The sequence below is a fragment of the Cynara cardunculus genome (genome assembly GCF_001531365.2).
Source record: "Cynara cardunculus var. scolymus isolate 2C chromosome LG 15, CcrdV1, whole genome shotgun sequence".
NCBI classification, from domain to species: domain Eukaryota; kingdom Viridiplantae; phylum Streptophyta; class Magnoliopsida; order Asterales; family Asteraceae; genus Cynara; species Cynara cardunculus.
This window is the reverse complement of record NC_037542.1, coordinates 13857254-13880637: the sequence shown is the minus strand read 5'-3', so window position 1 is coordinate 13880637 and position 23384 is coordinate 13857254. Positions and strand designations below refer to the sequence as shown.

The 23384-nt window shown below is 36.7% G+C and overlaps 4 protein-coding genes across 4 annotated transcripts; all 4 read left to right on the top strand.

The window, feature by feature from the left end:
* The first annotated feature begins 541 nt into the window (after positions 1-541).
* On the top strand, positions 542-3122 carry LOC112528066 (lysine histidine transporter 1-like). Its single transcript, XM_025138970.1, has 7 exons — positions 542-757; positions 867-1250; positions 1621-2014; positions 2108-2213; positions 2299-2390; positions 2810-2878; positions 2967-3122. The coding sequence occupies exons 1-7, from the start codon at positions 576-578 to the stop codon at positions 3063-3065; spliced, it is 1326 nt and encodes a 441-aa protein (XP_024994738.1). The 5' UTR covers positions 542-575; the 3' UTR covers positions 3066-3122.
* A 3706-nt stretch (positions 3123-6828) lies between these two features.
* On the top strand, positions 6829-13226 carry LOC112528690 (DNA polymerase alpha subunit B). The gene is made up of 16 exons (XM_025139711.1): positions 6829-6904; positions 7011-7086; positions 8888-9010; positions 9477-9834; positions 9920-10015; positions 10162-10241; positions 10676-10751; positions 10844-11023; positions 11137-11241; positions 11320-11415; positions 11506-11598; positions 11693-11731; positions 11839-11880; positions 12058-12173; positions 12434-12560; positions 12992-13226. The coding sequence occupies exons 1-16, from the start codon at positions 6829-6831 to the stop codon at positions 13145-13147; spliced, it is 1839 nt and encodes a 612-aa protein (XP_024995479.1). The 3' UTR covers positions 13148-13226.
* Positions 13227-15776: 2550 nt separating this feature from the next.
* On the top strand, positions 15777-17698 carry LOC112528221 (pentatricopeptide repeat-containing protein At1g33350). The gene has a single exon (XM_025139192.1). The coding sequence runs from the start codon at positions 15777-15779 to the stop codon at positions 17376-17378; it is 1602 nt and encodes a 533-aa protein (XP_024994960.1). The 3' UTR covers positions 17379-17698.
* Positions 17699-18759: 1061 nt separating this feature from the next.
* LOC112528000 (uncharacterized membrane protein YuiD-like) lies at positions 18760-23384 on the top strand. Its single transcript, XM_025138880.1, has 5 exons — positions 18760-18970; positions 20712-20868; positions 21638-21688; positions 21803-21895; positions 23098-23384. Exons 1-5 carry the CDS (start codon positions 18834-18836, stop codon positions 23167-23169), a joined length of 510 nt encoding a protein of 169 aa, XP_024994648.1. The 5' UTR covers positions 18760-18833; the 3' UTR covers positions 23170-23384.

Here is a 23384-nt window from a genome sequence, read left to right as displayed (position 1 = left end):
ATTAAATTGTAATCGATGAACCTTATTTTCATTCTCTCTTTTTTTTTCCTTTTTAAAAAACTCGAAAACACAAGATTTTTTTTTTAAAGACTATTCCTATGATACAAATAAATTTCACACTAATTATGTGGTCACAAGCCTAAAGAGGTGCATAATTTTTTATACAGAAGTTAAAAAGAAACCATCAATACCAATAAATCAATAGTATTATATATACACTAAAAAAGTGTAATCATGAAAGAAAATGGTATTTAAGAAGGGTAATTTGGGTAATTGTAAAATGTGGAAACAGGGGTAAATTGGTAATTGATGATCAAGATTTAGGTTTGTGGTTGTGATAATTTAAATTATAGTTGTAAGAGAGAAATAGCAGCTTTGCCGCCAAACTTCCATTTCCTCACATTTACCAAAATTTTCTCTACATGTGTCATTGAATAAAGTACACTAGTTTTGAAAATTAAGGAGAGAACTCAAATCATGGATCTGGGTTTTCTATTTATACTTGATGTTGGTTCTTTCTTCTTCTTCATCAAACAAATTCAAGCGACTACACAAGGGTGTGACTTCAAATTTCCATGGAGTCTGGTGGTGATTCCAAGTTTGATACAAGAACTTCAGAGGAAAAAGCCATTGATGAATGGCTCCCGGTAACCTCATCCAGAAACGCAAAGTGGTGGTACTCAGCCTTTCACAATGTCACCGCCATGGTTGGTGCCGGTGTCCTCAGTCTTCCTTATGCCTTATCTCAACTGGGATGGTAAGATCTTTTTTTTTTTTGGTTAAATGATGCACGTAAGGTGCTTGATAAAAATCCATACAGAAGCCAAATCTGTAAGATTTTTTATGAGTGTTTGGTTATGATGCAGGGGCTTTGGAATCACGGTACTGGTCATGTCTTGGGTGATTACATTGTACACATTGTGGCAAATGGTGGAGATGCACGAAGTGGTTCCAGGCAGGAGGTTTGACCGGTATCATGAGCTAGGCCAATATGCTTTCGGTGAGCGGCTTGGGCTTTACGTGGTCGTCCCTCAGCAGCTTGTGGTGGAAGTTGGTACCTGCATTGTTTACATGGTCACTGGAGGTAAATCTTTGCAGAAGTTCCAACAATCCATTTGTCCAAATTGTAGACCTATGAGGACAACTTACTTCATCTTGATTTTCTCTTCCGTTCATTTTGTCCTCGCTCATCTCCCCAACTTAAATTCCATCTCCGGTGTCTCTTTGGCTGCCGCTGTCATGTCCTTGAGGTATGAAACCATAAATTCATCCCAATTCATTTCATACAAAATTATATGACATTTGAGACCCAAATAGGGGTCTCTAGAATGGACTAGTACCGTTCTTGGTGGTGCTTGTAGATCTTTCAGGGTCGTGGCACTGAAAGGCGGGCCTCTATCTAAAAGCACCATATTTTGCAACCAACACGGAGTCGCTAATTTAAGCTGGACACTAACTTAGGCCACTACTAAACCTTTTAAAAGCCAAAGATCTAATAAAAACAGTCCCTATACGCCGCCTTGGGTAGACCTACTCTATGTGGGATTCATTGGGTACGTTTGGTTTGTTTTGGTTAGTAGACCACATGTTGCTTCACTAACTATTCATGGGGACTTGCAGTTATTCTATGATTGCTTGGGTAGCTGCTTGGAATAGGGGAGCTCATGAGGGTGTGGACTACAGCTTGAGGTCAAAAACCGCTATAGGTCAAATGTTCGGCATGTTTTCTGCTTTGGGTGATGTAGCCTTTGCATATGCTGGTCACAATGTGGTCTTGGAGATCCAAGCAACCATTCCTTCGACTCCTGAAAAGCCTTCCAAGGGACCAATGTGGTTAGGTTGTGTCGTTGCGTATATCATTGTTGCCATTTGCTACTTCCCCGTTGCCATAGTTGGATATTATGCCTTTGGAAACCTTGTCGACGACAACATCCTCATCACTCTTGAACACCCAGCTTGGCTTATTGCGACGGCTAACATGTTTGTCATCATTCATGTCATTGGTGGTTATCAGGTACAACTACAATCTACAGATCTTCTCGGTTATATCTTAGTTCCCAAATCTAACATTTTTTTTCTTTCTTGGGATGGCCCGAACACATTTCAGCTTTTCTCTATGCCAGTGTACGACATGATCGAAACCTACTTGGTTAAATCAAAGAAATTTAAACCAAGTAATGCCCTTCGGTTCGTTGTTCGTACTACATTTGTTGGTAAGACTGATGATATTTATTTATCTGAGCAGTATGTGTTTTGTTTGTGAGGCTCTTTTGATTTCATTTGTTGAGGTATTTGCAGCTATCACCACTTTTGTTGCAATCACAATCCCTTTCTTTGGTGGTCTTCTTGGCTTCTTTGGAGGGTTTGCCTTGGCTCCAACAACTTATTATGTAAGTCCGTTCTTTCAAGTAAACAACTTTATCATCAAAGATCATGCCATCTTGCAAATATGTTACAGTGAACATTTTAAAACCAGCCGGACCTAATTTCTGTTTAATTTTATCATATTTTTCTCTCACCTTGTTGCATTTTTCAGCTTTCACGACTGGGGTTTTCATGAAAACCGTCACTCTACTCTTTGGGGTAATGGTCAAGTCTGTATACATCTTACCCTCCCCAAAAACCCCACCTCAGGTGGGATATACCGGGTTCGTCTGGTTTGGCTTAATCCAGTTGAACCTCTATCTAGTATGGAACCAATCTTGAACATTCTCAAATACCAAAGTTAGAAAACACTCTACAACCTATGAGCCAAAGGTCTAACCGTTCAAGATATACAATCTCATTCGTATCCTTTCGTTGCTTGCAGCTTCCTTGCATCATTTGGCTGGTGATCAAGAAACCCAAAAGGTGGAGCCTAAGTTGGTGCATAAATTGGGTAAGTCATAACTTAGAAAAACTTCTTTCCAATCTTTTTCGGGATCTTTTTTCTTGGAGTTGCCTGATTCGTGTTATAAATGTTTCAGATTTGCATCGTAATTGGTGTTATATTGATGATCGTAGCTCCCATCGGAGGTCTAAGGTCGATCATTATGTCGGCTGGGAGCTACAAATTTTTCTCGTAAACTTCCATCTCTCTCTCTCTCCTATACTCGATATAGTAGATGATGACCACGAAGAAGATGAAGTTCGTTCACAAAAAGTCCGAGAAGAATAGAAAAGGTTGTATAATAAAACATGACCCCGTTCATCAACAAGGCTTCTTGGCTTTGCAATAGTTGAAGAAAGGTTTTTTATACGGTCTTTCTTCTACAGTAAAAAAAAAAAAAAAAACTGATTCGATATTCGTGAATAAATAAAAGGAATAAGGGATGCCATGTGAAATTTAGAAGATTATACATGGATGTAGGTGTTGTGGGCTACATCCAACACAGTAGATTTTGGAGTTTGATATGAGCATGGTGTGTGTGTGTGTGTTTCATATATTTGTAAAGGATGTAATGCCAATTTTTGGTGATCTAACTCATGCTACAAATTTGTAATGAAAATACCTTCGGGGGAGCTTACCCCATTTGCTTATATATGATATATATATTTTTTTATTAACCTGAATATCCAATTCGTTATGCGAGCCGACTAATTTTAGGGCGACCATCTACTTTGTAAATAGCCCGGAGTCACCGCATTTGAACCTCCGTGACCACAAGTGGATTTTTATTTCTCCTTAGATTTGAACCCGAGACCTTCATGTACTTCTGACATTTGGAGCCAAACTCAAACCAATCAGGCATCATTCTTGTGGTTCCATTTGCTTATAGTTGATACCTTTTTCGATGTACTAAAACAATAGCGAGTCCAATAACAGCTTCAACAACTGTACTAAACTATTAGTGTAATAAACGTTTAATTCTTCATATTTGTATGAATTTTGGTGAGTAACCAGTAGATCTTGTAACTATTGATAACGTAGATGTTAAATTGTCAAGTTATGTTGTAATTATTGATTAACTGAAAAAAAAAATTATCAAGTAAAGTTAACATACTGGTAACTTATTTTCAACAAATACATTAGATGCTGTAAATGTAGCAGTTATTTTCAAGAAATTAAATGATATACCCATCAAAAGTTGTTGAATCCCAAGAGATGGAGAACAACTCATAGAAAGAACAAGAGACAAAGATTGTTAGATTTTGAAATTGCATAGAAGAGTTAAAAATGAAGGAGACCAGAAATCAAATAGCTATATCAGCATAATTTTTTTTTAAACATAAACAGATAAGTTATGAAAGTGTATGCATTAATAATTTGTACATCATATATATCACCAGGTCCCTTCATAAATAATGGGACAAGGATGTTTTCGTATTTTCTTATTCATTTAACGAGCAATACTTAAGAAAATTGATCAGTATTAGAAAAGTATGAATCGATCGGTTTTCTTGATTCTTATATGTTGGTTTCTTGAATTTTATTTACAATCTCTGTAGGACTTGCAAAGCTCTCCCAAAAACACTTGCAAAATACAATATTTACAAGTACAATTGCAAGCCATGTCGACGCATCCCTCGACTTCCTTTTCGTTTTTATTTGTTTGAATAAATTGTTTTTTTATATAGAACAATATATTTTATAAATCATTTTTTTTTAATTAAATTAACTAATCTTGTCTAAAAAACATTCTATATATAATCTTTTAAGTAAAATATAAATACAACATAATTAAATTAGTTTAAATAATTACGTAAAATTACAATTATACATATTAAAATATATAATATTAACTAAAATATAATTAGAATGTCTACTATAATTTAAAATAAACTACAACTTTGGTCCCTATGGTTTATCCAAATTATTGAAAGTGGTCTTAGACTTCAATAACTATAATTATCATCCCCATAGTTTGCATTTTGTGTTGAAAATCGTCCCTAATCACTAACTCTGTTAAATTAATCCATTAAATAAGGGGTATTTCAGTCTTTCTGTTGTCTTTTCTATTTTTATAAAGGAAATTTTTAAGTACACATGCTTAAAGCATGTGTACAATCCAACATTACAGCCCTAATTCCAACCATCTTCTTCTTCTCCTCTGTGCTCAAAGTCCAACAACTTTCTCTGATCACTTTCTCCGGTCATCTTCTCCAACAAAAAAAGTTTCAGAACTCAACCAATTTCTAATTCCGAAACCTAAATCAAACCCCCACATTCCCACCTCCGTTAGATTTTCCAGTGACCAACTTTATGTCTGAAACTCCTACGGTCACTATATCAAATGTGATACGACCCAGATCAAGACCCAATCATATCAAATCAAACCTAAAACTCAAATCTGAAACCAAAATAAACCACCTAAAAGCGAAGCTGCTGTACCACCAAGTGTTCATCTGCCGAAGAGGAATAACGGAACAAAATCGAACTCTAACCCCCTTTCCTTCATATTCGACAAAAACCCTAATCCGAGAAAGCGAGGAATTGGAATAAAATACATTTTTAACATACCACCCATGGCTTTTGATCAAATTAAAGAAATGGGGGAAGAAGACGGGTTGAAATCCACAGGTGGGTCTTCGTTGTTAGAAATTCTGGTTTTCGATTGCTCGGATTCCACTGAAAGTCGTATAACACTTTTAGATCGAAGTATTTTGATGGTACAATCGAAATTTCAATTGGATAAAATTCAGTGGTTTTCGAACGAAGAATAAATTGTTATGGATCTATGTACCCTTGAAAATCAAATGACCAATACGGAAAATAAATTCGAAAACTGTCAAACAACAGTTTCAGAATCCTAACCGGGTTTAAAATTTCAAATTCGGATTTTTGAAGAATTTTTCACAAAGCAATATTACCCCTGCCCCTTGGACCCCGCCACCAGGGGCGCTGCCCTTGGACCCCCGTTGTTTAGGGGCTTCTACCTCCAAATCAAAATAAACTCAAACAAGTGAGCACTTTGCACTTTTCTTACTTGTTCGATATTTATCATGATTACATTGGTCAACAAATTAATCTCATTACGCTTAAATGACATTAGTGATCCAAATCACCAACATTTGTCTCTGTGTATACCATATGTAGGGGTGATGGTGGAGTTCACAATGGGTGTTAAAGGGACCGAGAGCTTGTTATGGAAGTGTTGGCTATAGAGATGTTGACCGGATATGTCATTGAAGAAGTGGTGGAGATGGAGACTGCCATTAGAGTTGGGGACATGTTTCCCAACGACGATAGGAACCAAATCGATAGGGTGTAGTGGTCGAGGTCGCCGACGATGGGTGGTGCAGTGTCGATGGTCGCTGGAGATCGCATCTGTCGTCGGAGATGGCTTGGTCCCTATGACATCTTAGTCCTAATGTATATATTAAAAATAAATATAAATTAGAGTAAATTAGAATTTGGTCCATGGTTTAAACTTTAAACAAAATTGTATATTGATTTGAAAACATTGCTTTATTTCTAGATGTCCAGTCAACTGCTACGTCTCAACGCATAGCTCCAAAAAACTTTTAATTTAACGGAAAAGATTTAACAGAGTTAAGTCGAAGGATGTTAATTGTAGTTAAAGAAGTCTATGAACCACTTTTGACGATTCATGTGAATTATAAGGACCAAAATTGTATAGTTAATGAATCTGTTTCAGTGAAATTTCTCAGAATTCCAGAAGTGTACAGATTTGTAATTGAAAAAGCATGCGATTGGTTAAACGCTAAGAATCTTACAAATCCGGTCCAGAAAGGCCCAAAAGCCCACAACATGTAAAAGCCCAGATGTGAAAACTTGAAATCCCATTCACACACACGACACGACACCACGAACAAAGTTTTCGCGCCATCTTGTTTATTATTAATTTTCCCTCCAAGCACAGTTCACAGCAAGAACCCTAGATCGCCATGGAAGACCAAATTAGAGCAGAATTCAGGAAGAACAACTTCGTTCTAGTTGAAGAAGAAGAAATTGTTCAGAAATGTAAGAAAAGAGTTGCACTTTTTTGCCCCGCTAATTTCATCTTGAACTTGTTTTTTATATTCCTTGCAATTGATTACTTTCCAATTTGTTTTGTTGCGGTGGCCAGGTTTGACGTTTTGTATAAATTACAATCTCAGTCCATCGGACCTTGTTTCGAGCTGGGATCTGTATTCTATCAACAGGTAATTAGTCTGCTCGATTATCTTAACTTTCTGTATATGGTTTCTGAATACGAGGGTCAAGAGAAATTCTAGGCTTATTTTTTTGGGTAGGAAAATCTGTTTTCTCACTGTTATTATATTCTTCTTTGGATTTCTATCAATGATATCATTGCCGTTAATTAGGTATATCTCAATTCTCAACCTGGGTACTATTTGGCTCTTTCACATGTATATCTTTCTAAGTGATTTGAGCTTGTTCAAGCGTTAGAGGAAGAAAAGTTAACTTACACTCACAAAAAAATAGAGTTTACAAAATATAACGTGTCAGGCACCACATCATATTGTTCATAGGATTGGTCTGCATTGGAGTGTGAGGGGCATGATGTTAGGAAACTGGGTATCAGTTGCAATTTCCAAATAGGCAAATACTGTATTTTGACCTTTTACAACCTAAGTTTCATGAAATCAGCATTGCAATAATCCAAGTATTCACTCTCATTGTCAAGGAAGAAAAACTCGAGTATATCAACCCAGACAGATTAAACGTTTTGTATATTTATATGAGAGATTGACAGTTACAGGGTGGTTAGGCAGTTAGTAGATAACTTTACAACAGTTATAACCACTTTTGAATAAGGTTGAGCAGATTTCAACTCAGAAACTCTGATTCAGAAGGTAACATGGTGTTAGTACCGTTTCCATGCTTGGTCTTCAAAATACTAAGTTTTTGACCTAAGTTAAGAAGGATTCTAACCTTCTGAGTTTCACTCAGAATATTCAGAAACTCAAATTCCTAAGCATCCCCCTTGACCCCCAGCCTTATGGTGATCTAAGGTGATAGTGACAATATTTGTGAGATGTGCACTCTGCACCACCTATCTCATGTTATTTATGCATTGTCACCTGGTCGGTCCCTTGTAAATCACAATTACACCAAAATGGTTGATGACACTAAAATCACCGACACATGGTCTGCATGTTTGCTTTTGGTTATTTACAGTCTGATCCTGTATTATGAAAAACAGCCATAAGGTTGACAATTTATTCACAGTTCAGGTATCCATGAACGAGAGGTTTTTTTAGGAATAACTAAATCAAGTGACCTGCTTGTTAAGTCGGATAAATACAGTCAGCCAAATCTTAAACACAAAACAGTGTGTAAATAATATAAATGCCATGTCATCAATAAATGTACACTTGTATTACAATGCATATTTTTACGAAGCAATTTTGTCAATTTCTTAAATGGAAACTAAATGTTACAGTAGTACTTAAATCATAGTGAGTTGATTGCTAAAATCTGAAAACCACTATGAGAAAACATGGGGTTTCCCTAAAAATGGAGGAAAAATTGGTTTGCATGACTCAATGTCGTAGTGGGTTTTGTTTTTCCTGTTATTTTTGCTAAAGACTTGCTGGTTTTCCACACCGTCAGGAGACTATGCCTGCATCTTGGTTAACTAAAATGTTAAATTTTAGGCAGGATTAAAATAATGCAGAAAAATGATGAAAGTTATGGTTGTATAGTATAAAAAATTGTCACAGTATATTGATCATCAGTGCTTAACAACCCTTTGTATTGTAGGTTTTTGGGGAGGCACCTTGCTGCCTTGAGAGAATTTTGTTCTTTATTTTGTTTGGATACATTATATACTGATTTTATATGTAGCATACTCTACCATTGCTTGTGAGTACAGTTCTTTTTACATGTCTGCGACGTATCCAAATTAAATGAGACATTGAAGTGTATTTTTGACTTTTGAGGGTATGCCAAAGTGAGAAAAGGTTAACTGATGCTAATATCTACTTCATGTTTTGACAGGCAACTAGAACTAATAGTATCCGATGCTCATATGGATGCATTCCGACAACAACTACAAATTGAACAGAAACAAGCTATTATTGAGAAGGAACAAGGGCTACATACGTACACTGATGTCACCATGTGAGCTTTTCATACCGAATGAATATTGTGCTGCTCCATTTTTTGTTATCATTGATCTGTCCCAGCAGTAGAGGTGTGGGTGTAATCTATATGTGTGAGGTCCCAGGGTTGAGCCTGGGCACCATCCTCTGCTGTTTGGGATGCATGTGCGATTTACCTTCCCCATGATGAGACCGCTGTGGTGGGGCCGCTCCGGAGGGTGGCGAATACCCTTTTTCTGTATCTATCAGAAAAGAAAATATGAATCAGTGAACACATGAGCAATTTAATTTTCTACTTGATGTATGCTTTTAAGGACAATTGGATTATGTTGTAGCTGGAATCTGACAGCTTCTTTCTGAGAAGTATGTTCTACATCATTACTTTTAATTTCTCGAGGGTAGCAAAAATCCAACTTTAGTGTAACTATAAATGCTTGAGCTTTATTTTCTATGTCTTGAATCAATAACTTGAAGTTTAACCACAGGGAGTTTAATGATGAGCATGAAGATGCTAAAGAGATTGTCCCTACGTCTCCAGCAGGACAAAATGATGTACATCTTGACTCTTTTGATGCAACGCCTATAATGAATGGGAGCATGCATAAGTTGGGGAAACCTTTAGAACTCGTGACACCCTTTGGGCAACGGAAGGACAAGTTTGTGGTACACTCCACTCTTAATAGCATACCAGTAGTTAATGATATAAAAAAGGAACAGGGTAAAGAGAATTCAGATGATGATGTGATTAAGAGGGTACACCCCAGCCAAAGGTGTTCCCTTGAAATTCTCAGTTCCCAACCTGCACCAGGCTGCAGGTACATGTATGACAGGATAGAAGACAAGGTATTGTAACTTTCTTATGCATTTGATTGCTTTTGGCCACTTGACCATGCCGACAGCAGTAACTTTATTGATTTTGGAAATTTAGTTCAATTGTCTTGAAGATAGAATCATGAAATATTCAAAAGCCCTTGTTGCATCTCAGCTTTATGAGGAACCTGTGGATCCTTCTGTTGCTTCACAAGTAAATCTCATCTCTTTCTTTCTCAGAGTTCTCCATTTCGCTTTCCACTCCACATGGTTCTTAGCGATTATGCATTTCTTTGTTTTTCTTAATCATCCTTGAAGAGCTTTTACAACCTAGTAACATATGTCGATGCTTTCTTTCAGAAAAGTATTTTTGCTGTTGGCATGATTTGCTGTGAAGAAGAAGGCCGTTTAAAGGAAAAACCAATAATGCTCCAAAGCAGGTAAAAATTCAGAGCTGCTTCTTGCTTTCAAAATACATTGTCGTGGTGTATCTTTGAGTTCTCTTTGTTCATCTTTATTCTTTCTGTTATAGCTTTCTTAATGAGGGTAGAGAGTTTGTCCAGGACAGTGGGCCCAATGCACAATGTTGTCATGCTCCTACTCCTGCAAATGTATCTGTTTTATATGTATAGTTATAGCTTAGAAACTATATGCTAAAGACCAGTAAGGATTTGAAGTGGAATACTTCAATTATTTGTTCAAATTAGGATCACCAAGTTTGACTAACCAACTAAACTCAATACGACAGGACACGTTGTCACCTCTAATACTGATAATTTGAACCCTGCAGAACCCTGTTGGATATTCATATATTTGATGCCATTTGTTAGTCCATTATTTCACTGTTAATAGGGATTTTTACTGATTTTAACAGCGTTGAGCACTCTGGAGGACAACGGGTGCGTCTTGACTTGCAAAAATTGGACCAATTTTCTCTTTTCCCAGGCCAGGTAGATAGTTAGAAGAAGGTGATTGAACAGAAAAAAAAAACATTCAAGTGAAACGTAATCTTAACATAAGTTCACACGATCACATTCAACAGGTTGTAGGCGTTGAAGGACATAATCCAAGTGGACACTATCTGATTGCAACAAAAATCGTTGATTATGTACCCCTATCAGTTTCTGTTGATGCTGATACTTTTCGTCAAACAAAAAGACAAGCTGTGGACCACGATAACCAGCCTGTTGATCCATCAGATATACCATCAGATCTATCATTGGTGTGTAAATTGTTATCCATGAAGCTCATATTAATTTTCTTCTTCTATGGTGAGAGTACTTCCTAAATATAATCCGGATTTCTCTGATTCTCTGTACATGTCACCTTGACCAGATTATTGCTTCGGGTCCTTTTACCACAACTGATAACTTATTCTTTGAGCCTCTATCTGAGCTTCTAGCATATGCACAAAGAACGCAGCCTCAGTTGCTTGTACTGGTGAGAATTAGCAAGTTTCAATCCTGTAACAGATCAAAACTATTCTAGAGACTAACTTGGTATTTGGTTATTTCACAGTTAGGGCCGTTTATTGATTCTGAACACCCTGAGATCAAAAAAGGAACTCTAAACAGGACTTATGATGAATTATTCCGGCTTGAAGTTCTTAGAAGGGTAACATCTGCTAAACTGTTTTCTCTGTTTTTGGCTCAACATTGTTATTGCTAGTTTTGCTCTCAACTTTATACATCAATCGTTCTTCAGCTTCAAGATTATGTGGAATATATGGGTTCTGCTGCACGTGTGATTCTTGTGCCATCCATACGTGATGCGCACCATGACTATGTATTTCCTCAGGTGATTTATTGCCGAATGAAACATCTATACAATATTAGGTTTGCTTAGAAATCCCTCATTGGAATATTATGTTTATCGTATCTTTTGGTTGCAGCCTGCTTTTGACATCAATCTAGCTGATCTAAGTCATCAGGTATAATCAGCTCTCTCTCTCTCTCTTCTTTCTTTCAAGTTACTTTGAGTGGCTACTATTGCAGTCAATGCCAAGTTACCATCTCATAATCTTTATTTGTTACCCAGATTACTTGCATTACAAATCCAGGAATTATCTCAGCAAATAAGGTAAATATTTATGCTCTATGTTACACATTGCAACCCAATTTCTATGGGTTAACTCGTTAACCAAATAAAACATCTCGATTTCATGAGACTTGCAATTATAATATCTTCATTAGAAAACATCGCCTCTCGATAGAAGCATTGAGCCTAATAAAGGAATAATGTGGTCCGAATCTATAGGTGAAGGTAGGGTGCTGCAGTGTGGACGTCCTCAAACAGCTTAGTACGGATGTGGTCTCACGGGGGATCAAAAATCGCATGACGACACTAACGAACCATCTCTTGAGCCAACGCAGGTATGTTTCTTGGCATGGCAGATACTCCGTCATGTAATCATTGCATTTTTTAATCAAGTTAATGACAAGTTTACGCTTGTAGAGGGAGTAGTTAACTTCTCCATCTCATAATCAGATATAGCATTGGAAAATATACACTTACTTCTAAAACCAGACACCTATTTTAGGATAAACTAAAATAGAAATACGGACATATATAGGACAGGCAAGTAAGATGGTTTCTTGCTTCTTACTTGCTATTTTTAAACTTGTGAGAACAGTTTCTATCCTTTATATCCACCTGCCGAAGACACTCCTGTGGACTTGTCACTCGCCCCAGAAGCTCTTCAAATGTCTACCCTTCCAGACATCCTCATCATCCCTTCAGATCTCACACAGTTTGTGAAGGTAACTATCAAAATCTCTTCAACTTCAAGATTCTTGCATCTTTGGTCTCTGCCATTGTTGATTGTTGGCGGGCTAGACACAGACCACTAAACTTATATATACAAACCTTTACCTTCCCCTCTCTCTATAAGGGCTCTCTTTTAGAGAGATGAAAAGGGGTTCCACATATTCTAACATGGTATCAGAGCCGGGATCTACCATATCCAAGGACTCTACACTCGCCCGTCTTCATTCTTGAGGCACCATCTAGCCTCCATTTGAGGTGGTGTGTTGAAGTCCCGCGTTGGCTAGACACAGAACCATCAAAACTGTATATATATGTAGCAACCTCCTAGTCGTTATAAGGAAATTCTATCTCTATTGGGTCTGGATTTAAAGGGTTTCCGCTTATTCTAACATCGATATTTACATTTGACGAACCAATCGTATAGGTTTTGAGTCTAGAGGGAAGAAATGAAGGAGAAGAAGTGAAATGCATATGTGTGAATCCAGGAAGATTAGCTAGAGGTGAAGGAAGTGGTCACTTTGTACAACTTAACTTCCATGCCACTCCTGATTCTTCTTCTGCTTCAGTCATTCGTATATAATACATACCTTCTAAGTTAGAAAATTACTGCCAGTTAGTCTCTAAATTTACTGTATTATTACTATGTATGGTTTGAATTCTATCTGCTTGTGTTGGTAATATATATGATGTTAATTACCATATTCAGATTCCCGGTATCGACTAGACTCAACCATTTCTTGTTCATATATGTAATATTCTTGATGGCTTTTTTGGAGAGTAAATATGGGGTTCCGCATGTTGTCTGCCACTACTTGACACGAGGGTAATTTGTACATGCTTACACTCTGGGACAATCTATGTCTGTCTAACCTTCGTTGGAGGAGATGTGTTAGAATCCCATATCGGTTACACTTGGACCATCTTTTTTCCGTACATGTTTAAATCTTTCCTCTCTTAAAGAGCTCGTCTTGTGAAGACTAAACATGCCGTTACATGTATTCTCACAATATTAATATTTTTATTAGATTAATTTTTTATAAACATTGTTTTTTAAAAGATGGATAATTACATGATTACTTTTCTAATAAAAAAATTATTCAAATTATAAGTGAAATAAATATTGGTTCAATTTTCCAATCAAATTGTTATGTAGTTCTTTGAAATTAATACAAAATTAGTACACATAAATATTTAATATTAGAGTATCTATTGAAGATTTTAGAATAAAAATAACATATAAGCCCATTTTAATTGGGATATTAAATATTAAATTTGACACCAAGGTCCGTTTACTAAACATTTATCCAATAAGCGTTTATCGGTAAAATTTAACATTATCACTTACTTACCGGGTAAGATTTTAGTCTACTAAAATGGTATTGTATACAACAATTTTCCCAGTAAGCGCTGACCGTGTTAAAAGTCGTCGTATTCATTTACCGGGTAAGACTCTTGGTCCTTGTCTTGGATAAGATTATTGGTCATTTCCATATTCATCCGGTAAGATAATATGACTTGGTAAACGCTTGCCTAGGTAAGTGTTCTGTAAACGGTTCTTAAAATCATTTTGGAAACATCAAATTTTGTTGTAATAAATAGTAACATGTCAAATGTTCGGTATAGTGCTGTTCAGTTATATCTAAGATATTATATTTTGATATAAGATTTTGTGTTATTCGTTAGAATAGATAATGGTATATTATTTATACCAAATGTTACACTAATTTTTATGAATGTAATGTTACCCATTGTAAATACCGTAAGAATGCTAAAAAAGAAAGGCAAAACTTGTGTCATGTAACCACTTGGGTCGTAGCATATTAGCAAGATTTAGGAGATGTAGCGGGAATCTCCTCTTTTCCGGATTCAAATCCACGTGCTATCAAGATCTTATGGTCATGAAGGTTCAAATGTGAAGACCCAAAACCATCCATGATAACCCGAAATTAGTAAGCGTGGACTAAGGAACTCAAAGTTAAAAAAGAAAAAATCTTTGTCACGATTACAGAAAAACCATGTTGACATGTTTTACAATTAAAAGATTTATTAGAAAATTTTAACATAAAATTTAGAGTAAACTACAATTTTCATCCCTGGGGTTTGTCATTTATAACTATTTTCGTCCCTAACAGAGAAATCTGGTCACTAGCTTGGGTAAATTTTCTACTTATTGACGAACACCAACAAGGCTTTGACTCACTGCTTTGTTCATCAATAACCTATTTCAAATGCAAAAACAACAATGTAATAACAGTGCAGAGGCAACAACAAGGTGAGGGTCGTTGAAGCGACGTCGATTCTAGTAATAACAATGTTGGGATGAAGAGTAAGATGGGGGTCGATTTTGGTAATGAAGGTAGTCGGGAACAGGAAGGAACATTCATTCTTTATCGCCATCTCCATCCATTACCACCTCACTCTTCTTCTATCTTCACAACATCATCACCGGAATCATCCCTCTTCGCTTCATCATCTTTCTTTTGATACTACCAATATCCAACCATGTAATTATCAAACCACTTGAGCGTATTCCTAATATTCTCTTGAATAGCCGAGTCTCATCGACGAGACTCTTTTTAGTCTTCATCATTGTTGTCACCGATATCTTTGTGATTATTGTGGCACCGTCAGATGGATGAAGAAGTGGAAACCCTAGACAGTGGTTGAAGAAGAAGATGGGTTTAGGGTGGGGCCATAGGGACGAAAATATATAATGCTATTAAGGGGGTGTTTGGGATTGCTTATTTGAAACAATTTATATTGATCTACAAAAGCATTTATCAACTTATTATAAGTCAGAAGGGTTTAACTTCTACAAAAACTTCTTATTACGGGTTTAACACTGGTATAAGTTGTTTATTCAAACACTCAAAATTGTTTATTACCGGTGTCACACCACCGAAGTAAGTCAATAAGTTGATTCTACAAGCAATCCCAAAAACCTCCTAAATAATTAAAAAAAAATTACCATATTATCCTATTTAACGGATTTTTTAGTTTTGTTAGGATGAAGGACGGAAAGCGAAATGAAATGCAAATTACAGGGACGAAAATCGTAGTTTACTCTAAAATTTAAGGTCGTAGCCGCCAACTCGTAGCATTTTAAAATGAAAATTTTATCATATTTATTTTGGAAGTGAAATTACACACACAAGGCTGGAGTAAAGCCGTCTGTAGTTGAAGTGAGGAGCAGAGTGCAGAGGCTTAAGATGCGGGCATCCTCCAATCTCAACTCGCAGATCCTCGGAATACTCGATAAAGTCAATCATCTTAATCATCTTAAGCAGCTCCAAGCATATCTTATCACCAGCGGCCACTCTCAAGACCAGTTCTTCTCCTTCAAGCTTGTTCGTTGCTGTGTGCTCTCTCTATCCAACTTCGATTACGCTCGCCAAATCTTTTCTTCTCTTGTTTCACCCAATGTCTACCTCTATACCGCCATGATCACAGCTTATTCTTTTCAACCGGATCATGATTCGTCGCTCCTGTTATACCGTGATATGGTTCGAAAGAAACGACCTAAAGTCAGTCATTTTATCTACCCGCATGTCCTGAAATCGTGTCCAGAGGTTTTGGGATCGAATGGAACGAAAATGTTGCATACCCAGATTTTAAGAACGGGTTATGGTGAGTACCCAGTTGTGCAAACGGCTTTACTTGACGCTTACTCGAGGTTTTCTTCGGATATAGGTATTGCAAGGCTACTGTTTGATGAAATGTCTGAGAGAAATGTTGTGTCTTGGACTGCTATGATTTCGGGGTATACTAGAGCTGGTGAAATGGAGAATGCAGTTGAGTTGTTTGAACAAATGCCCGATAGAGATACGCCATCATGGAATTCTATAATAGCTGGATGTACTCAAAATGGGATGTATTCGGAAGCTATCCGTCTTCTAAGGCGGATGATTGCCGATGGAATGAAACCAAATCATGTTACAGTGCTATGCTCGCTTTCGGCCTTTGGACACATGGGTATGTTACAGCTCGGGAAATCTACCCATGGTTACGTTCTTAGAAACGGGCTTGCTCCTAACTCCCTTATCGCAAACGGTTTGGTTGATATGTATGGAAAATGTGGGAGCTTGAAAGAAGCCAGAAGGGTGTTTGATGATACCTTAAAAAGAAACTTAACTTCATGGAATTCCATGATTAATTCTTTTGCCCTCCATGGCCAAAGTGAATCAGCAATAATGGTCTATGAGGAAATGATGCAACATAATGTGAAACCAGATGCTGTTACATTTGTTGGGCTATTAAATGCTTGTACCCATGGTGGATTGGTTGAAAAAGGTCGTTCTTTTTTCACGTCAATGGTTAACGACAATGGAATTGAGCCTGATATTCATCATATTGGGTGTTTCATTGATCTTCTTGGTCGAGCAGGTCAGTTTGCAGAAGCCATGGAAGTTATAAAGGCAATGAAAACCCCACCTGATGAAGCTGTATGGGGTTCGTTGCTCAACGGCTGCAAGATTCATGGCCGAATGGATTTGGCTGAAATTGCAGTCAAGAAACTAATCGAAATTGATCCAAACAATGGTGGGTATGGCACGATGTTAGCCAATATTTATGGAGCATTAGGGGAGTGGGAAAAGGCACGAATGGTATGGATTACATTGAAGGAGCAAAAGGCTTATAAGATACCAGGTTGCAGTTGGATTGAGATCGATAATCAAGTTCATCAGTTTTATTCTGCCGATGATTCCCATTTCAAAATAGAAGACATGCACTCGATCTTGGAAAGCATATTCAGCTTCGCTGATGAAAACATCTTTCATCATCATCTGTTGCCACATACAGGTAAACCTTGAATCTTTGATCTTGCCTGTTGAGTGTATATTTGGTTTCATTACCTCAAATTCATATAATTGAAGTCAGTCTATTGAGATTGAACCCAAATTAAAAGGGTTGATGCTAATTTGAGTTAGCAAGCTTGCATTAGAATCAGGTGAATTTGTTGTAGATTATGATAAGTTGAAGATGAGCAAAATGCAGATGCATATACTTGTGATCTATTTGTTTGTTTTGAGATTTTGATTTCATAGGTTCTACTTATTTGAGAAAGAGTAGATATGAAATAGGTCCTGCAAGATATTGTAAAAGTTTTGACCTTTGAATGAGAACTATGTTATGGAGCACAAGAATGGAGGTTTTTTACTGTGTGTTTGTGTGGTTTAACATTTTATGTTTGAGTCATTGGCCAGAGACTGGACCCAGAAAATATAAGTGGTGGACACCATTTAACTATAAAAAAGGAAGGTACGAATATCTTTTTCAAAATCATTATTGGTTTGTTAGTTACTTCTCTGAGTCTTTTATCCCAAATTTTCTTTAAAACATAATAAACCTGAAATTAAAAGTTAAATACTAAGAAAATGATACAAATTGGATTCGAATCTGCTCCTGAAAAGAGAGAAAAGACCGTGAAAACCAATTCTACTATCAGAAACTTATGTTATTATTATAATTTTAAAGGAATGTATTCGGTGGCACCCAACAACATAATACAATGGCAACCATTACAACCCAAAAATTTTTTACAGTACGATTGAGGAATGGAGTGGTGGAGTGTGCCACCGTATGCACGATAATATTCTAGATGCACAAATGAGGGACAACCCAATTGGTATTTAAATGTTAGGTCTTGGGGCTGGTCTCCCTAGGCCACCAATTCTGGTCTCTTCAAAACCATTGAGATTTTTTCGACTGATATCTTCAGGTCCCATGAGATTAGTTGAGATACATGTAAAACGACAAAAAAAAAAAAACAAACCTAAACTTTTTGGACATGGTTTTGTTATCCACGAGATCCGTCCCACAGAAAAACTCACTGTACCTGTCTCGACTGACCGGAGATTTCTCGTAAAACCGGGATGGGACGGGGCGAGGTACCGCCTCATTCCCATGCTATCTTGATGTTGTATAATCGAATAATTGATTATTTAAATAGATAAAATAGAAGAGAAAAAAAGACATTTTATCGTAAATTATTTGAAATATTTAGAAGAAAAAAAGATAAATAAATAATTTAATTGTGTTTATAAATAAATTTTGTATAAAACCTATTATTTAAGTCGTAAATAATTAAAATAAGAAACGAGAGACAATTCAAATAACCCAGAAAATACATAATTATAATGAAAAATTGAAACCATAAAGAAATCAAGATTGTTACACTCTTTATACATACACTGACACAATCATCATCATCGTCGTCATCATCTCTTACGCTTTCCATAATCCAGACACCCATTCTAGATATTGATATGAGATCCATGGGTGAATCGGAGATGTCAGGTTCGCCACCGATCCAGAATTCACGCCATGTTCATATGAACTACGCTCTCCTTTCTGCACTTGTTGCCTTCGCTCTCGCCCAGTCTATTAAGGTCTTCACCACCTGGTATGCTTATTGTTTCGTTCTAATTTTGATTTACTTTGTTTTAGCTAGGTTTCAATTATGATCTTTATCTCTTCCGTTGGTTTTTCCAATCGCTGAATTTAGAATTCCATTTCTAGATGATGATAATAATAGATTAACGACCGTGTGTTGCTATGTGATATCGGTTTCATGCTTGTGCAAAATGAATGTTTATGATTATTTCATGTTAGAGCTTTTGAATCTGAGAAATTGAGTGAGGACATTGGTGTTTCTGTATATATGATTTTATGGGGTTCATGGTATGTTTTCTGATTTAAGGATAGTTGGGGAAACTTTTAATTTTGCCATGTTTGAAGCAAATTAMCATATAAAGGGAAGCATATTATAATAAATTTGGCTTCCACTTGAACTTCCACTCGAACTTCCATTTATTCAATTCTACTTGTTCATCAACTCAAATAAGTATTGCTTTCTAAATTTTTCTTTGAAAGACTTGGATAAAGACACCTAGAGTTTTGTGATCCACCCGTTAATGAACCCCTGATAATTCATTGGACGACACCCTATGACTGGACATACAACCAGACTTATCGATTCTAACTCAAGATCTCTAGTTATCTTGAAGGAATCCCAATGACTTTGACAAACCTAGCTGACTTAATATTGATTTCTACAGAAAATAGATAAGCTTCTTTGATGGAGGTTTGAGAAGAAAGCAGCAAGCTTGGTGAGACGAAAATTTGATTTCTTGAACCAGTAAAATCTTGATCCTACTTATATATATATATGCATGTGTGTGTGTATATATCTATGCATGTGTGTGTGTATCACATGTACACAATTGCTAGTCAATGGCCTTCAACTACAACTAACCACAAAAGTTCACGCTGTTGGACTGTAAGTCTATAATCATATTTAATTACAACTCATACCACTGCAGCTTGCTCACAGCTTGAATGATTTGCGTTGTGGCCCTTCTTCTTGGTTTGCTGCAATGAGAATATGTCAGATTAGAATGCAAGTTATTTTGCCAATTATAATCAGTTCCTGCCTTTCTAAATTTTACCATCTGTTAAGAGTGACTAACTTTTCGAGTAATCATACTTGCATTAGGGAAATAGACTACCAGATACATGTTTGTTTGATTTGATTTGGTTAGTGATTCGTGTATTGTTGATTTTGCATATGGGTTTGTTTTCACCAGTGAAATGAAGTATGTACCTGTGTTGTTTCACTGGTGAAAAAGAAAAGATTTTGGAAGAAACTGTATGTGGTTTAAGCACTAAAATTTAGTTGTTTGGTATTTGTTGTGTTGTTTCATTGGTGAATTAAAGCATTTAAATTATTAATCATGTAACCTGTCATGCACATAATGTACATGTCAAGTGTCTAGCAACCAAAGAGGAACAGTACTTGTCAAGTGTCTAGAAGCTTTTCATTGCAACCAAACCATAGTTCTTGCAAAAGTGCAAATGATTGATTTTGGACATATTTGTGGGAACATAAATGCAAAATATACCATCTTAGTTTTGTACTTTTTGTCCAAAATCATCATTATTGCAAAGTGTGGTGTTTTTATATTTTCACAAGTCAAGAACAACGGGTTGTTGCAATAAAAAGTCATAAGATGTTTCAGAAAGATAATCATTCTTTATTTCTTTGATTGATTGTTTGTCTCTGTGTCTACTGTCGCTGCATTACTTACTACCAATTATTAGTATTGTTACATCCTAAGAATCATATAACTGTTGTAGACATGCAGGTATAGGGAAAAGCGTTGGGATCTTAAGCAACTTGTGGGATCAGGCGGCATGCCATCATCACATTCCGCTACTGTGACTGCTCTTGCCGTTGCTGTTGGTTTACAAGATGGTGCTGCTGGTTCTACATTTGCCACTGCCCTGATATTAGCTTGTGTCGTATGATCTCTCTCTCTTATACATTCATATGAAGTTTCTTTCATCGTCTGCTGTTGTTTATGATGCATCTTGTAAAATAAATAAACAGTTTAGAATCTAGAAGTACTATCATCACAAAAGCGATATTACTGTTCCTTTTACTATGCACAATTGGAACATAGCTTTAGGTTTAAGATGCAAGAGAATATGTCCTTTAATTGTTTTTGTTTATTTAGTTTTGTGTTTACCCCCATGTGATTGGTTTATTCTTTCTAAGGGTCTGTTTGTTAGCAGCTTAATGAGTTTAATAGGACTCACAGCTTATTTGGTCAGCTATACATGACTGTTTGGTAGTGGCTTAATGACATAGAAAGCGGCTTATTAAGTAAGCTTCTAGGGGGGCTTTATGCAGAAAGCCAAGTTTTTTCCGAACATGTCCCTCCCTGTTAAAAAACCTATTCCTTCCATCTATGAAAAAACTTTCCTAAACAAAAACCTTCCCAATCTATATAGACATATTAATCCATACAGACAGCTTTATACATACATAACTAATGGAAAACCAAACCAAACAGCCCTTAATGGTGCATGTATCCCACATCAGCTATAATTGAACCATTTATCCTCAATGTATGTTGAAACCTCCCTTCCCTCCTCAAGGGCTCTTTGGGAAAGTAATTTAACGGGGTTCCACCTATTTTTACAGTTTTGAACTCCCATAACCTTTTTATTCACTCGTGTGAATGATGCTGCGACAACTTGTAAATTCTTATGATTTATCTTGTGATAGGTAATGTATGATGCAACTGGGGTACGATTGCATGCTGGACGCCAAGCAGAGGTTTGATCACCCCCTTTCCCCTGTGTGTTGGCATGCCCATCTCACGTACTCACGTCAATAAGATGACTGTTCTTGTCCAGACCATTCCTCTAATCTGAAATTACTAATTTCCAGGTTCTGAATCAAATCGTTTACGAACTTCCTGCTGAACACCCCTTGGCTCAAAGCAGACCACTACGTGAACTTCTTGGCCACACGCCTCCTCAAGTATGTTTTCATGCATTTACTTCTTCAAGTCTTTTAACTTCAAGAACCTTCGGTATTTTTGAAAACTGTTTGCCTGATTGATCACTTTGCTTGTGTTTTCTTCATCATCAAATGAGTTTTTTTGCTCAAAAGCATTAATATCAAGAAAATGTTAAATCGTTAGAGGTGTAAACCGTCAAGTCCCCATTTCTAAACTCTCCATACTGATGATGATGCTACCAAAATCCATTGTCGATCTTCTTGGATCTGAATCGCATGAACCCGATAACACTCAAGAAAAACGGAGAGTTGTTAGAGCATCCCAGGGCGTTAGTTCAGGGAATGGGCTCCAGCAATCAAGTTGGAAGATCCTAGAGAATGTTCTCTCTCTCTCTCTTTGAGAGTTTGTATATGATCCCCATCCTGTTTAGAGGGTGCGGGAGTCGTTAGTTAGGTTACCAAAGCCATGGTGCAGTTTACTAAACGCTTACTTGGTAAGTGCTTATCAGGTCACTTTACCTTATCGGATGAACATGATAAAGATTGAGAATCTTATCCTATAAGAGCGATGACAAGGACCGAGAGTCTTACCCGATAAGTGAGAATGACGACTCTTACCTGGTAAGCACTTACCGGATAAAAAAGTTGCATATGATGTAGTCTTAATGGACTAAAATCTTACCCGGTAAGTTAAGTGAAAGTGTTGACTCTACCTATAAGCGCTTACTGGGTAAGCATTGGGTAAACGGTCCCTAAGAGTGCATGGTTTCTTTGTTTTTTTTAGTACATAATATTTATATACGGCAAATAGTCATGCACACTCCTCACTGAGGGTTGAACCCTTGACCAGGGAAGCCGGGCCCTTTCAGTAACCTGGGTACCGTTCAGCTTGAGCCAATGACCCTTTGATTTCATTATGTTTTTCTTTTACGTACCTATACTTTGTATATTAATGTTTACTTATAACGAGATTTTCAAAATTTATCTTATGCTTCTCTCTCTTTTACATACTTTTCACAAGTCAGGGGTTTTAATGGAAACATTCTCGATTTAGATTAGCTCTGCGCACATCTTACCCCTCCCATATCCCACCTTCAGATTGAATATACTAGACTCGTTTAGTTTGGTTTGGTTATTTGAATAACATTTGAGCTTTATAATTCAGCACCCTGACCCTTGGATTTGAGTCATATAAGGATATTTCTTGATTTTATGTTGTGCAGGTGGTGGCTGGTGGGTTGTTGGGCTGCGTTACAGCAGTAGTTGTTCACTTGATCTCATGGGCTCTTGCTTGACCTATGCTGGTTATGGTTCTCTATGATAAGGCTCATAGATGCATCCATCACAATAGATTCTATAGCATTTCAGCCACCATAGTAATTATTAGACAAACATTTTGCTTCATTCTTCAATTTTATAAATAACCGTAAAAGCTCGATCAATTTGACAAAATTTATTTCGAATTTGATTAAAAAACAACGCATCCGGTTATCTATCATATGTCAAAATG